Source organism: Mirounga angustirostris, unplaced genomic scaffold, assembly GCF_029215605.1.
Source record: "Mirounga angustirostris isolate CCGP_5_RB_7025 unplaced genomic scaffold, mMirAng1.0.hap1 SCAF_3, whole genome shotgun sequence".
Taxonomy (NCBI): Eukaryota; Metazoa; Chordata; class Mammalia; order Carnivora; family Phocidae; genus Mirounga; species Mirounga angustirostris.
Window position 1 is genome coordinate 135,155,014 of NW_026991711.1, and position 14,973 is coordinate 135,169,986.

A 14,973-nucleotide genomic window follows, 5' to 3' on the forward strand; every position below is an offset into this window, starting at 1 on the left:
AAGGAAAAAAAAAAAAAGAGGGATACTATTTTACACGTTAATGAGAAATCCAGATGATGCCAAGTGTTTCTGGGATGTAGGGATACATAAATGATCATGCATTCTGTTAAAAGTATGGGTTAGTCCTGTACAACTGTTCTGAATAGCAATCTTATACTATTCATTCAATTTAACTCTATATATACCCTATAACCCAGCAATTCTGCACCTAAGAATGTAACCTAAACAAATGCTCACAGAGGTCCATAAGAGAAAAAGTACATGAAATCCACTACAGTGTGAGGTAATGGGGAGCTGAAGACAACCTGAGGTCTATCACTGGAAAGCCTAAGAGATATGCAGCAGTTGTACAAATAGGAACATAAACAGATAGGAACAAGGGTGACAAAGGCAAGGAAGAGAAAAAATTATATAATGGGAGAAGAGCAGTTCAATCTACTCAATTAATTCTTACTCCTGAAACCGATTATGCTGTATTAGAACATCATGCCCCTGAAGTATGTTATGCTGTATTAAAAATCAGGTTTGTAAATACTGAATTTTTCCCTATACATTACAAAAATTACAGTAAGTGGTAATTTGATATTAAACACATATGTAGGATTCTTTTACAAAGTATGTTCCAGATCATTTAATACAATGAAAGAATGTCAAATAAAGATTATAATTTTACTCACTTTTGCTCCAACACTGCAACTGCCAGTGCTTCCAGTGCTCCCACTTGCAACTCCTGTAAACCTAGCTTCCAATAATTCTTGCCTTCTTGGATCCAGACTATGAAGCTCATCCATTGCACCTATTAATAATAGAAAAGGAAAATAAAACACAAATATATATCTTCATATACACACAAACACAAAATACATAGATGTGGTTAGTTGAGATATCAATATAAACCTAATGAATGCATTCTATAAACAGATTGAGATGTTAAAATTTTTATCATGTCCTTCACTCATTTATCAAAACAACCAACAGTGAATTTCCAACACTTCCAACTGTAATCCACAGTAAGAAATATATTTTCCACCCAATTCAGTACAAAGACACATACACACATGTATTAAAAAATTCCACAAATACTTCTTACTGCATGCAGTGCACGCCAATATTTTCTAGTCTATTTTGTCCATCAGAAAAGAAAAACACTGGTTGTGAGCTATTTAATTGATTTCATGTGCCATTAATGGACCATGGATCCACAGTTTGAAAAACACTACTCTCATAGTATAATCTTAGCTTATGCAGAATTCTGACACTAAGTGACATTAGTAGTTATTTTGTTTATTTATACCTTATCTGACTATATTTTAAACTGGGAAAGATTTTTTTATGACTGTCACATCCCAAAGATTTTTGGTACATTTGATAGTTTTCAGTTTCTATCAGGTGAATGAAAAATATGCATATATCAAACAGATCATTGAGGTAACAGCTATCACTGGAGAATCACTCCAATCACTGGAGAATCACTCCAATCACTGGAGAATTAAAGGGGAAAAATTAGCATCCTCATGTAATTGCTACTATGCAGACTAAAGCACCACAAATTCTAGCTAAAGTTCAATTTTAAACTTCTTTTTTTCATGTCTGCCAACTCTCTACTGATAAAAAACCTTAGAACTGACATAAATGAGTGGTTCTCGAAAGGAATAAGGAGCAATCCCAAATCACATGTGGACACTTTCAAACTAAACTAACTAGACCCCTTCCACATACTCTGACACTCCTCTATCTTAAAGTTTAACAGTTATTCCTATAGATTTTATCTTTTAAAATTGCTTTCATTACCTTTCATTGTTATCTGGACAGAGGACTGAATGGATAATGGTCATCCTGCCATGTTTACTTCCATATATCTATAACTGAATATATATTTTCTGCCCACTCCTCTTTCTTCCATCTCAAAGAGGTAACTACCTTTAAAAAGCTGAAGCCTTCAATTTTTGCTTTTGATCCCATTCCTTCTTGACATCCAAGGGATCTTGCATTTGCATGTATAGACCTAAAACTATAGGACTCTTAGAAGAAAACATAGGGTAAAGCATCATGATCTTGGAGGATTTGGCAATGATTTCTTAGATATCAAACTGGGAAAAAAATGCAAGATCCCGTGCAGAATATATAAATAAATCCTACAATTCAACAAAAAAACCTCAAACAACCCAATTTAAAACGTGGGCGGGGGAGAAGGACCTGGGTGGCTCAGTCAGTTAAGCGTCTGCCTTTGGCTCAGGTCATGATCTCGGGGTCCTGGGATCGAGTCCCACATTGGGCTCCCTGCTCAGCAGGAAGCCTGCTTCTCCCTCTCCCCTCCCTCTGCTGCTCCCCCTGCTTGTGCTCTCTCGCTCTGTCAAATAAACAAACAAACAAACAAATAAATAAAATCTTTTAAAAAAATGGGAGGGGGTGGCACAGTCAGTTGAGTGTCCATCTGACTCTTGATTTCGGCTCAGGTCATCATCTCAGGGTCATAGGATTGAACCCCATATTGGGCTCTGCGCCCCGTGTTTGGCTCTGCACTCAGCACAGAGTCTGCTTGAGATTATCTCTCTCCCTCTCCCTCTGCCCCTCCACCTGCTGTCTCTCTAAAATAAAACTAAACTTAAAAAATCTTTAAAAAATAGATGGGCAGAGGACATGAACAGACATTTCTCCAAAGATATGTAACTGGCCAATACTTAAATGAAAAGAGGTTCAATATCAATCATTAGGGAAATGCAAATCAAAACCCACAATGACATACCACTTCACACCCATTAGGATGGCTACTATAATAGAACCAAAAATAGTAAGTGTTCGTAAGGATGTGGAGAAATTTGAACCTTTGTGCATGGCTAGTGGGAATGTAAACTGGTGCAACCATTGGGGAAGACCATATGGCAGTTCCTTAAAAAATTAAACATAGAATTACATATGATCCAGAAAGTCCACTTCTGAGTATATACCCAACAGAAATGAAAGCAAGGACTAGAATAGATCTTTATACACCATGTTCATACCAGCATTATTCACAACAGCCAAAAGGTAGAAGCAACCTAAGTGTCCATCGATGAATGAATGGATTAACAAAATGTGGTCTATGCATAAAATGGAATATTACTCAACATTAAAAACAAAGGAAATTTTGACACAGGTTACAATATAGATGAACTTTGAAGACATTATGCTAAGTGTGAAATAAGCCAAACACAAAAGGACAAAAATTGTACAATTCCACTTATATGAGATTCCTAATAGTCAAATTCAGAGACAGAAAGTAGATGATGGCTGACAGAGACAGAGGGGCATGGTGGAATGAGAAGTTAGTGTTTAATGGGTACAGAGTTTCAATGGGGAAGATACAAAAGTTCTGGAGAGGGATGGTGGTGATGATAGTACAATAATGTGAATATACTTAATGGCACTGAACTGTACACCTAAAAATAGTTAAAATGGTAAATGTTGTATTATGTACACTTTACCACAATGCTTACAAACAATTTTTAAAAAATAATTAAATTGAACTTCATCAAAATTTTAACTTTGCTAGTTCAAAAGACATGGTTGTAAAAATGAAAAACAAGAGACAGAAAATATTTATAAAACATTTATGTGCTATATACTATTTCTACTCTTTGGCTTGGTAACTGGTTGATGGGATGGCCCACTGAAATTTAGCAGAGAAGATGAGGACCTAAGTCCCCACTTTGACCTGAACCAACTAATAATGTAGTATTTTGTTTAACCCTGTTTTTGTTTCTTAGATATACAGCTTCCTCTAGGACCTCAACCCTCCCCCATGAGGTCCTAGAGGAAGCTAAACGATAGAGGAAAAACAAACAATTGGTTTCTAACCAAAACTCCTACGAGTCCCAACCTCTAACACCTTCTAACAAGTTTTTACAACTTTTTAATAGCAATGTATGCAAGAACCCCTGGTATAATTCTTGGCAAATAACAGATGCTTAACAAATATTAGCATACTTGTCTATTTTTTTTAAAGATTTTATTTGTCTATTAGAGAGAGAGACAGCACAAGCCGGGGGGGGGGGGGGGAGTGGCAGAGGAAGAGGGAGAAGTAGGCTCCCCACTGAGCAGGGAACTCAACATGGGGCTCGATCCCAGGACCCTGGGATCATGAACTGAGCTGAAGGCAGACACTTAACTGACTGAGCCATCCCGGTGGCCCTAGGATACTTGTCTAAATAAAAATGGAACCTTGAATACTAGAGCCTGCCTCCCAAAATGCAGTCCATTGACCAGCAGCATCTGTTATCACCTCAGATGCTTGTAAGAAATGCAAAATCTTGGGTCCTACCCCTAGACCTAGCAAATCAGAATCTGCATTTTAATAAGATCTTCAGGCAATTATTACGTGCATTCATGTCTGAGAAGCACTGCTATAGAATCTGGGTCCTCAAACTTTTCCTGAAAAGGGCCCAATTGTATTTCAGTCTTTGCAGGCCAAGGACAAAAACATATAGATACTTACATAATGAGAGAGAAAAACTTCCTATAAACTTTCTGTTGACAAAATTCAAGATATAATAAGTATATTTTATAATATTATAAAATATAAGTCTGCTAATTAAAAAATGGAATTGGGGTAACACTTAATTTTAGTTTCCTATCATCAAAATCTTGCAAATATTCAACTGATTATGTTGATCAGCTTTTATGTATTTATCTTTGAAATGTCTTTTCTGACAGATAGGTACTGCTAAATACTGGTATTGACCCACAAGTACATGATTTTAATGAGTATATTCATTACTTTGAAGGCAGCTATAGAAGTCTCTTAGATTCTTTTGATATTTGCTTTTCAATATGTCACTACACTGCAGAATAATCACTTCCAATTGGAAGTTAGGTAGAAGTTCCTCAAGTGCATAATTAAATGGATTTTGAGATATGGAAACTTTCTTTGCACTTGCATCAATGTCTGAAAATTGTTGCTGGAACTGTAGTTTGATGGTGGAAAATATATTCATGCAAATTCATATGGGAATGAAGATCTCACTTTGACAGAAGAAATGTGTAAAGCAGCTGGATGTTACTTGTGATTCAAACATCAGTTGTCACTGAAATGACTTAACTGCAGCTAAAGTTCACATGTAAGCACTATTTTGCCTCATAATTTTATGTTAGATTCATTCAAAAATATTTCTAAATCTTCAGAAAAAGCTAATTTCCAAAGCCAATCAGTATTTGACAAAAGTGGTTGAAGGCCATCCTGCTTCATTCAGAAAAATTTCATTATCAGTCCTAAGCTCAAAAAATTGTAAAACAATTTTACTACTAAAGCCAGTCAAGATATCCAGCTTCTATGGCCAACAAAAATTCACGCAGCTGATGCTAATTAAAACCATGAGAGCAAATGAAGACCACCACTGACAATACTGATTCAGTAACACATGATAAATTCAAATATTTTCTGCAAAGTACCTACTGATGAATAACACAACAAATAACCATAGCTTTGAACACCTCACATTTTTATAAGCTTTGTAAAGTTATCCAACTAAGCCTTTTTCTGTTCCACACATATTTTTACCACCATCAGTTTTAACACATCTTATCAGATTTCACTTCAGATTGTACTTAGTGTTTTCTCAACTTTGAAGATATTCTTGTGTGTAGTTGTTCTCTACAGACGATTCATAGAGTTTAATTGTTCTGCCACTTCAAATCTGGCATTGACACCTTGAATAAACGACAACTGAATAGTATCAATAACATCTGTCAACTCAGCAAGAGCCAAGGAAAACCACTATAAATTACTTGCCTTGTTTTTTAATTGACTACTGATGTTGCTTCAAAGGTCCTTAACTCTTAAATCAACTGTTCTTGCCAAAAAATTTATAGTCTAAAACAAGTTTATTTTTTGTGGACACATTTTTTTTGCTGCAATCAAATACAATTTAATTAACTCACCAGCAGTAAATGGCTTTCCTTGCTTGGCTAACAAATGAGCCACTTGGAAACTTATTTTGGTGGCAGCCTCATTTTCAATTTTTATTTTTATGAAGAAATTATGCTGTGATAAGATATTCCATTTTAAATTGACTGTTACTTTAAGAAAATAGAATTGAGAATAGTGTGGTATATGCTTAGTCTAATAATGTCAACATAAATTCTTCTTTAACAGCTACAGTGTCACTGAATAAAAAAATGTTTTGCTAATTCAACAAAATAATATACACTCCACTGTGCCTTAAAAGCATGGCACTCAGAGTCCATTTTTCTTTTCTTGTTTTGACATGATAGATATGCACTGGTATAAAAAAATAAAACAAATATTGCAGGCTGGCAATACACATGGCACTCAAAACACTGTCAAGTTATAACAGCAGCACTGAAATTTGTAGTGCACCAAAAGCTGTATGAAGGGATAAGAATGTCACAACTACTCTGCTCTGCCATTACAATGCAGAAACAGCTGTGTTCCAATAAAACTTTATTTATGGGCACTAAAATTTGAATTTCACATATCATAAAGTATTATTCTTTCAATTTTTTAACCATACAAAAATAGGTACTTTGCTGACTCCTGCTGTAGCAAACACATTTCAAAGATTTTAATTTTTTATGGAATCAAACTGTCACTTCTGACACTTATCAGAAATTTGGTCCTTAATTACAAGAGGTGAGATTTTCTGAAGAATATGTAATTTCACTATAATCCACTAAATTCTTTATTATACAATATACTTTGGAAAAAGAAATTATAAAAGCCACTATAAAGACCATATCATCCTTAAAGAATACCCATCTCTAAATACAACCACCCGTCTCCCAATTATGCTACTATTCTTACTAAACTGCTCCATAAAATGTATTATAAACCCAAAATTTCACATAAAAAATATAATGAGATGTCACTACCCAAATTAGAGATCACATCCTATTCTTTTTTTTTTTTTTTAATTTTATTTATTTGTTTGACAGAGAGAGACAGCGAGAGAGGGAACACAAGCAGTGGGAGTGGGAGAGGGAGAAGCAGGCTTCCCGCCGAGCAAGGAGCCCAACACAGGGCTTGATCCCAGGACCCTGGGACCATGACCCAAACCGAAGGCAGACGCTTAACCAACTGAGCCACATCCTATTCTATAAAGAAAAAATTTAGGGAAACATAAATGAAGGCCACAGTTTTACCCATTAGAGAAGTATGTCATGGCCCCTTCTAATAAACATTTTCTCTCTCCCTCTCTTACACACACACACACACACACACACACACTCTCTCTCTCTCTCTCTCTCTCTTTCACTCACTCAATAGATGTTAGTTTTTATAAAACTAGCCTCCCAAGGTGACCGGTCTAAAAAAGATGCATGTATTTAGACATAGTATTAGTTCTGGTTAGTCAGCATTACTTTATAGTTTTATCACCTTTTTATGACAAGGAATCTATCTTTCATTATATCATTTTTTAATTACCTTAAGACTTCATCTTCCTTGGCAGATAGTCAAAACAAAATCACGATATCTAGAAAGCATGTTAATACCAGAAAGGTTAATACCAGTTACCAAAAAGTAAATGAGTTTGCTCACTTAGACCTTTCTAATAAATTCAACTGCTACTAAGCCATTGCCTTACATTTTTAAATTTAAAACTTCCTGAAGTCTGAAAATATTTTAACTCATTCCAGATTTTAATTGTTACTTTTTATATTTCATCTGATAAGCTGATTTATACAGAACAGTTAAGGTCTTTCTTCTATTAATACTTTTCACATTATACTTGATAAGGCAAAGAACTCTGATTAAAACACAAATACCATGATAAAGTTAGAAATTATTTCAACAAGATAAAATATTCCATTTAAATCACTCCTTTTCATTAGTTTTTTAATGCATTTCAAAGTATAGGAAACAAAAAGAATTTAAGAAGTCTACACTGTTCAACACTCCAGAATTATTTGACTCTTGTCTTGAAACATCCATTTTAACATGGTTAATAGAATATATCTATTTTCAAATACAGCATTTTGTATCATATATTTAGCAAACATAGCTATTACTTTTGCTGACTACATTACATTCTAACATTTATTCCACAGCTTGATTGCCAATTTAAAACCAAATATCCTAATTTTTTGGTACTTAAATGAACATGTTAAATGGAGCTATCACAAAAGTGGCCCAATTTCTTTCATAACCTTCCCCCCCATGAATCTAAAAAAAGATCTCCCACATTTTTTCCCTCATGATTTTAAATATTAGCATTTGGAAATTTAATCCATTTAGAATTTAATTGTATATAGCTATCTTTTTTTCCAAAGGAAAATGTCATAAAATTTCTCACAAATGCAACCTTTCCCACAGAAATACTTTTCTAGCCATCTATCATATTCCCACATAAATATGGGTCTGTTTCTGTACTTTATTCTGTTTCACTAAACTATCTGAGCTATACACATCTATCCATCTACCTACACATGTATGTATTGTATATATACATATATATATATATTTATATACCTACCCTCTTTTTCAGACACACACCCCAAATATTTCATCAAGAATGACTGAAAAGAGTAAGCATAGAAAGCCAGATTCCTGAATCTAGTATATACAATCAGTTATATAAGCCTGTGGTAAAGAAAAGACAGGTCTGATCTAGAACCACTCCAAGTCAGATTAATACCTCACCTTATCTTTAAGATACTTAGTCATTTTAAACACTTTTGTTATAATCCTTACAGCAAAGAATTCAGACATACTGAGACCAAATCATTCATATAAAAAAATAGCTTATATCAGAGTAAAGCACAGAGTTTTGGTTTTTGCTTCTCTGCCCTGTCATGACCTTAGAGAATTAGTAATAATTTAATTTCATATTTTATTCTTATAAATAAAAAAGGTCTGACAGCTAATTTTTCTTTCATCAAAAATAAATACAGAAATAGGCAAGTTGTGTAAGCATGGCCAAGTTCCTTAGCCATGTTTCAGCTTCTTTATATATAAAACGGATAATAAAAGTATGTACCTTATAGTTGTTAGAATAAGGTAAGTGTATATGAAGAGTTTTAAACTAAACCTGTCACTTAGTATTCAATAAATGTGAGCATATATGTATGCTACAATACAAGTGCTCAATAAAGACTGGCATTTATTATGTACATAATATAAGCTCCCTTCTAGCTTTCTCCCTGTGGTTAGAATTTCCTGGTAGGTAAAATGGCATATACTTCAATGCCTAATTTTTTTCTGTTAATGTCAAAGTAATATAACTAACTCCTATTCCTCTACCTTCTTTAAGCTTATGATAATTTGCTATTTTTAGAATCAATTTCTCTCATATACACACATATATACATATACACACATATATGCATGTACATATACATACACACATATACACACATGTACATATGTGTATACATACATACATATATGTATGTATTTTTATAGTAGGCTACTTCTCTAACATCCTGTTCTCATCTTAAGGAAATTGAGATACTGAGAGATTAAATCATATTACCTATTGTTAGAACTGACATCCACTCAACTAAGCACCCCTTATCCCAAAAGAGCAGTCCAAAAGAAGAGTGTAAGAGTGTGTGTGTGTGTGAGAGAGAGAGAGAAAATGAACACGCATGTGCTTATGCATGTAAAAAGCAATGTTTTCTAAGAAAGGTCCAAAATAGGAATTTGGTAAAACCTGGACTAGTTATTACTTTCTTTTTATTACTACGACGTCAACTGGTATCCTATCCCTAACCTAAGTACTAATTACTTAAGAATCTTTTTTAGTTCCATGCTTTTCCCCCATTATTAATGTAATAAATGCTGGTTGAAATAAATCATACAGAAATATAAAAATGAAAGCCCCAATACTCCCGTTTCCCAAAATCCCACTCCTCAGAGGTAATTATTTTGATATACCTTCAAAAGGACAGTGATGACTGACTGCCCTGCAGTACTTCTTTTTGGTCTGTTCTATCCTAATAGGGCAGGGTGAAAGAAGGACTCCAGAACAGTTACCTCGTACAGTCCATCTGCAGCAGGGAAGTAAACCTCTGACAAGGAAGTTGCATGTACTCTACATAAGAAGTCCAAGTTGAGCACTATCCACCTTTCAAAACACTATCTGAAACAATGTATTATAATAAACAAGGATAAAATATTCTAGATGTTTATACAGTGATTTCAACACAGGCATTATTTCACCAACATCATCTCTATCATATCTTAAAAAGACTCTTAAAATGGGTTTCTGTGGACACTTATTGTAGCAAAATAGCTTTACGGTTAAGAGCATAGGCTCTGCTGCCAGAATCCCAGCTCTGTCCTCATCCATAAAATCCTGGTAATAACAGAGCCTACTCCACAGGATTCTTATCCAAATTCAATGAGATGACACTGGCAAGCCCTTAGCAGGTTCCTGGAATATAGAGCCTCCATAATTTTTACTTACTATTACTGAGTCCTAGAAAAATAAGCAACTTCCCCAAAATTGCATGCCAAGTAAGTGATGTGAGAACAGAAAGCAACAAAAGGATATTAACAAACAGTAGAGCATTCCAGTTCACTCATTTTCAATTTCACTAGCCTAAATCTTCAAACAAAGAAGAAAAAAATAAAATTTTTAAATTAATAAACCCAAAAGATTTCCAACAAAAAAACCACTCTGCTTAGGAACTCTACCTGCTCTAAATGCCCACACAGACATGTTCAACATAAATTATGCTGCTCAATGAAAATAAAAACAGTCTTTAACCATCATTCCCAACTCTAAATTACTGTACAACTCCAGAGAATGCCAAAAGTTTAGGTGCCAGGTACTATATAAATGAGTGCATAAACCCATTAAGATCATAACATTCCTCTAGAAAGATACATTTCCAAAGACCAAATCACCCAAGATACAAAATTTTTAAATTCTAGTAATATTTTCTATTACCTTCAACCTTAACAGAAATGCCAACATGTAACTTTAGTTTTTAAAATATTTATATATATAGTTTTATATTTACATATATATATAATATATATATATACATATATATATGTATTTAGAGGGGGGCAGTGAGATCCAATATCAAAGAGGAGGGGGAGAGAGGGAAAGAGAGAGAGAGAATCTTAAGCAGGCTCCATGCCCAGCGCAGAGCCCAATACAGGGCTTGATCTCACAACCCTGAGATCATGAGCTGAGCTGAAATCAAGAGTCAGATGCTTAACCAACTGAGCCACCCAGGCGCCCAACCAACTTGTAACTTTAGAAAAATATATAAGTAAATCAACTTTAACAAAGGATGAGAAATTGTGATTTTTAACAGGTTGAACCACATGAAGTTATATTCAAACATTTTAAATATATAAAATAGGTTCGTATGGTTCAAACTATTTACTTGATGACCAAATGGTCTAGAGTATAAGTCCTCTAGTATCTTTACAAATGATTATGACTGCCATTTTACAGAAATTCAATACAGAATACAGAACTCAAAGAAATTGTGGGTCACATTATTCTCATATATTTTTAATTTGTGTATTATCTCAAAGCTGCCAAAATGGAGTGATAAATGCAAAGCCTTATTAAGTTTATACCTTATAAGGTTGGCCCTCATAGTCTCCCAGACACTGTACATTTAAAAAGTCTGACTTATACCAAGTTTTCTTTCAATTATAGTAATTTTCTAACTTAACATTTCCCAGTGTCAAGTTATTTGTCTTATGAAGAAAAGGACATGTATCTTTATAATGACAAGAAATAAGCAATTTCACTTCTTCGCCTTTTTACCACTGGTCATAAACCCCAAACTGCCAACAATAAAGTAAAATGCAAAAATGCAAAAAATCAGAGCCTAAAAATCCCACTCATAGTCCTACTACACAAAGATAAACTAATGTCAACAACACTCAAGTTTTCTTCCAGTCTTTTTTCTGTTTACTCTTTTTTAAAGACCAATTTATTTATCAGGGGAAGTGGGGCATAGGGAGAAAATCTCAAGCAGACTCCCTGCTGAGCACAGAGTCTGACTCCCAGATCGTTCTCACCACCCTGAGATCATGACCGGAGCAGAAAACAAGAGTCAGATGCTTAACCGACTGAGTCACCCAGGCGCCCCATTTTTCTGCATACTTTTTATTCCTCGATTAACATTACACTTTTTATAGTAGCCCCTGGCATTCAAAGATGTTTCCACATTCATAATTTCAACCATTTGCAAAAGACCCTAAAAGTGATGACATAATAAAATTAATCATTCGCTGAAGTGCTGCTAAAATGAGAAACTTATATAACCTCCACCCATTCAATTCTCAGTCTGGGTTTGATTTTCCTTATAGGTAGTCATATATCCTGAAAGTCATATAGTTAACCCAACCCCCCACCAAAAAAACTATTTTGTTTTTGAAAAATCTTTCCCCCAAATAAACCTGATTAACAGTGTTAATGATGAAAGTGCCAGTGGCAGTTCTTTGCCATAAAAAAAACCTTCAGATAAATTATAAATGTAATTTATGTAAGTTTACTGCATATTAATGCTACTACTCTATACAGTATCCATGTTCTAATAAAACTGATTTAAGTTTCCTACAAGTAACTTAAACTTTTGTATTAAAACTGATGACTATCAAACTGTGTGATAGGTATGTTAAGGTTCACTGCAATATTCACTCTACTTCAATAAATTAAAAAATGTTCCCATAACAAAAAGTTAACAACTTTTTATATTTTCCTACGTTTTGTGAGGGAATTTGTCTTAACGGCATTTGCAAATTTCAGAACTAAGAAAGCTGTCTGATAGCCATCACTGTCAAGATTCTACACTAATTACTATTTTGTATCTTATGTTCTTACAAAGCAATTTTCCACATTATGACATGTTTTCATGAACATTTCACAACTACCTAACATTCCATTAAATGGATGTACAGTAATGTATTTATTCCCCTACCATTGGCAATTCAAGTGGTTTCTAATTTCTTGCTATTAAAAACAGTGCTGCAACAAACATCATTCTACCTAAAATGCTCTGTTTGAAATTAGAATTATTTCCTTAGAACAATGACTCCCAAAGCCTGGTAGGAAAAATGTTATTTTTCCATATTTTTTATCTCTCCCAGATCCACCTCAGCAATCTCCATCCAGAGTCAAAAGGTAACTGTGCAGAAATGAGTCTACATAGCAAGTGTGAGGATGCTGTCTTTAGAAAGGCCTGTGGCAAGGAAATTCCCACCCTTCCCTAACTGATAAGGGTGGCTCACAGTGCCTAGACTGTTCGTGGAAACAATGTGGTTGGTATATGCTAGGAATAAGGTACTCCCAATTAAAACCTTGAATGTAGAGTCTCTAGTGAACTTCCCCAGACAGACACATTGCACACATGTTGCTGCATTTTCACTGGGGGAAGAGTATGTACTCTGTGTACCCCCTCTTGTGAGGGAGAGAGCATAAGGAAGCCTGCGTATGGATTCCTCCAGACTCTGCCTATGTTTTCCCCTTAAGATTCAGCTGTGTATCTTCACTATGTTGCTGCAATATACATCAAACATGAGTACAACTATATGCTGAGCCCACTAGCCTTTCTAGTTAATCTCTGAACATAGGGGTACGCCCTGGAGACACATTACACAGTATGTAAAGCTCATTCAGCCTACCTGACCACTCTAAAACAGGCTGAGAGAACATCTGGTCACTAGTGAGGCACCACGTTCATAGCCCTAGGTAAAAACTAGAGATTACCCTGCTATTTGAGGTTATGGAGAACCCCAAGTAAAGTTAAATTTCACATAATTCGTTTCCCTGCCAAGACAGGCAAATGCTTTAATTCTAAAACTCCCTAGCAGACACAGCAATTCTGAGTCTGCAGCTTTATCAATGAGATGGCCTTTCTCCTCTCACTAGACTATAAACTCCAAAAGAACAGGAATCGGGGGGGGGGGGGGTTATTTGTTCACTGAATATCAAGATGCCTAAAAGAATGCCCAACACATAGAAGACTCTCAATAAATATTTCTTGAATGAATAAATGGATATTCTCAGGCATCCCCAAATTTTCAAACTGAAGAAACTTGGTCTAAAAGACAACCAAATCTGTATTTCAGCTCTACTGCTTTAGTAACTCTCAGCCTCAGTTTCCTCAACTCCTTCTGGCATAAAACAGACACTTAATAACATGAACAGAACTTATTTAGAAAGCCAAGGAAGCTCAATAAGAAAATCAACATAATATAAAAAAATTAAGGGTGCCTGAGGGGTGTAGTCCATTAAAGCATCAGACTGTTGGTTTTGGCTCAGGTCTGATCTCAGGGCTGTGAGATCAAGCCCTGCATTGGGCTCCATGCTCAGCGGGGAGTCTGCTTAAGTTTCTCTCTCCCTCCTCCTCTGCCCCTCCCCGCTACCCCACGCACGCACGTGCTCTCTCTGTCTCGCTCTCTCTCGCATAAATAAATAAATAAATAGATAAAGCTTTAAAAACAATTAGTTCAATCAGGTAGACTATTAAGTACTGTTACTTGTAAAGTATTACAGCGTCTGTATTTCTGCCTAATTATAGATTCCGGGGTGGATTCACGGACACCAGTTAGGCAGCCACTGTAGCGATCCAGTAAGAGAAGACACTAGCTTGAACTAGTACCACATAAGATCAGAAAGGTATCTAGGAGATGAAAAAACAAGAGGACTTGGTAGCAGACTAAATTTGAAAAGTAAAGGAAAGGGAAATGTTTCTGGTTTACACATGGATAATTGGTAGTAACAGTCACTAAAAAAGGAACTGGTTTGGGGAGATAGACCATGAGTTCCTATTTGAAGACCATGAACTTGGTGTGTTTTAGGGACAACAGTGAGTTTCTTCATGCAGGCCTCACTTATCCATTCATCTAACAATGAAGACTAAGGCTCACAGTTACCTATTTTATGGGTAATGGTTCAATTATCATTAGCAAAGAGCATAGGGTAGCAGGAAGGAAGAATAGGTACAAAGAAAGCCCAGCTCAATATACAAAAAATAAAAGTACAAAGGATGAGGAAAAACTGT

At 35.1% G+C, this 14,973-nt stretch overlaps 1 protein-coding gene across 3 annotated transcripts in view; it reads right to left on the minus strand.

The window, feature by feature from the left end:
* The window catches only part of TLK1 (tousled like kinase 1), a 160,383-nt gene that overhangs the window by 111,294 nt on the left and 34,116 nt on the right, over positions 1-14,973 (minus strand). For 2 of the 3 annotated variants that reach the window (XM_064586672.1, XM_045868642.3), the window contains exon 2: positions 678-796. In XM_064586672.1, the coding sequence (XP_064442742.1) occupies positions 678-796 (119 nt within the window). Of the gene's footprint in view, positions 1-677; positions 797-7,420; positions 7,470-14,973 lie in introns of all 3 variants that reach the window. The other variant, XM_045868644.3, reaches the window with a different exon arrangement.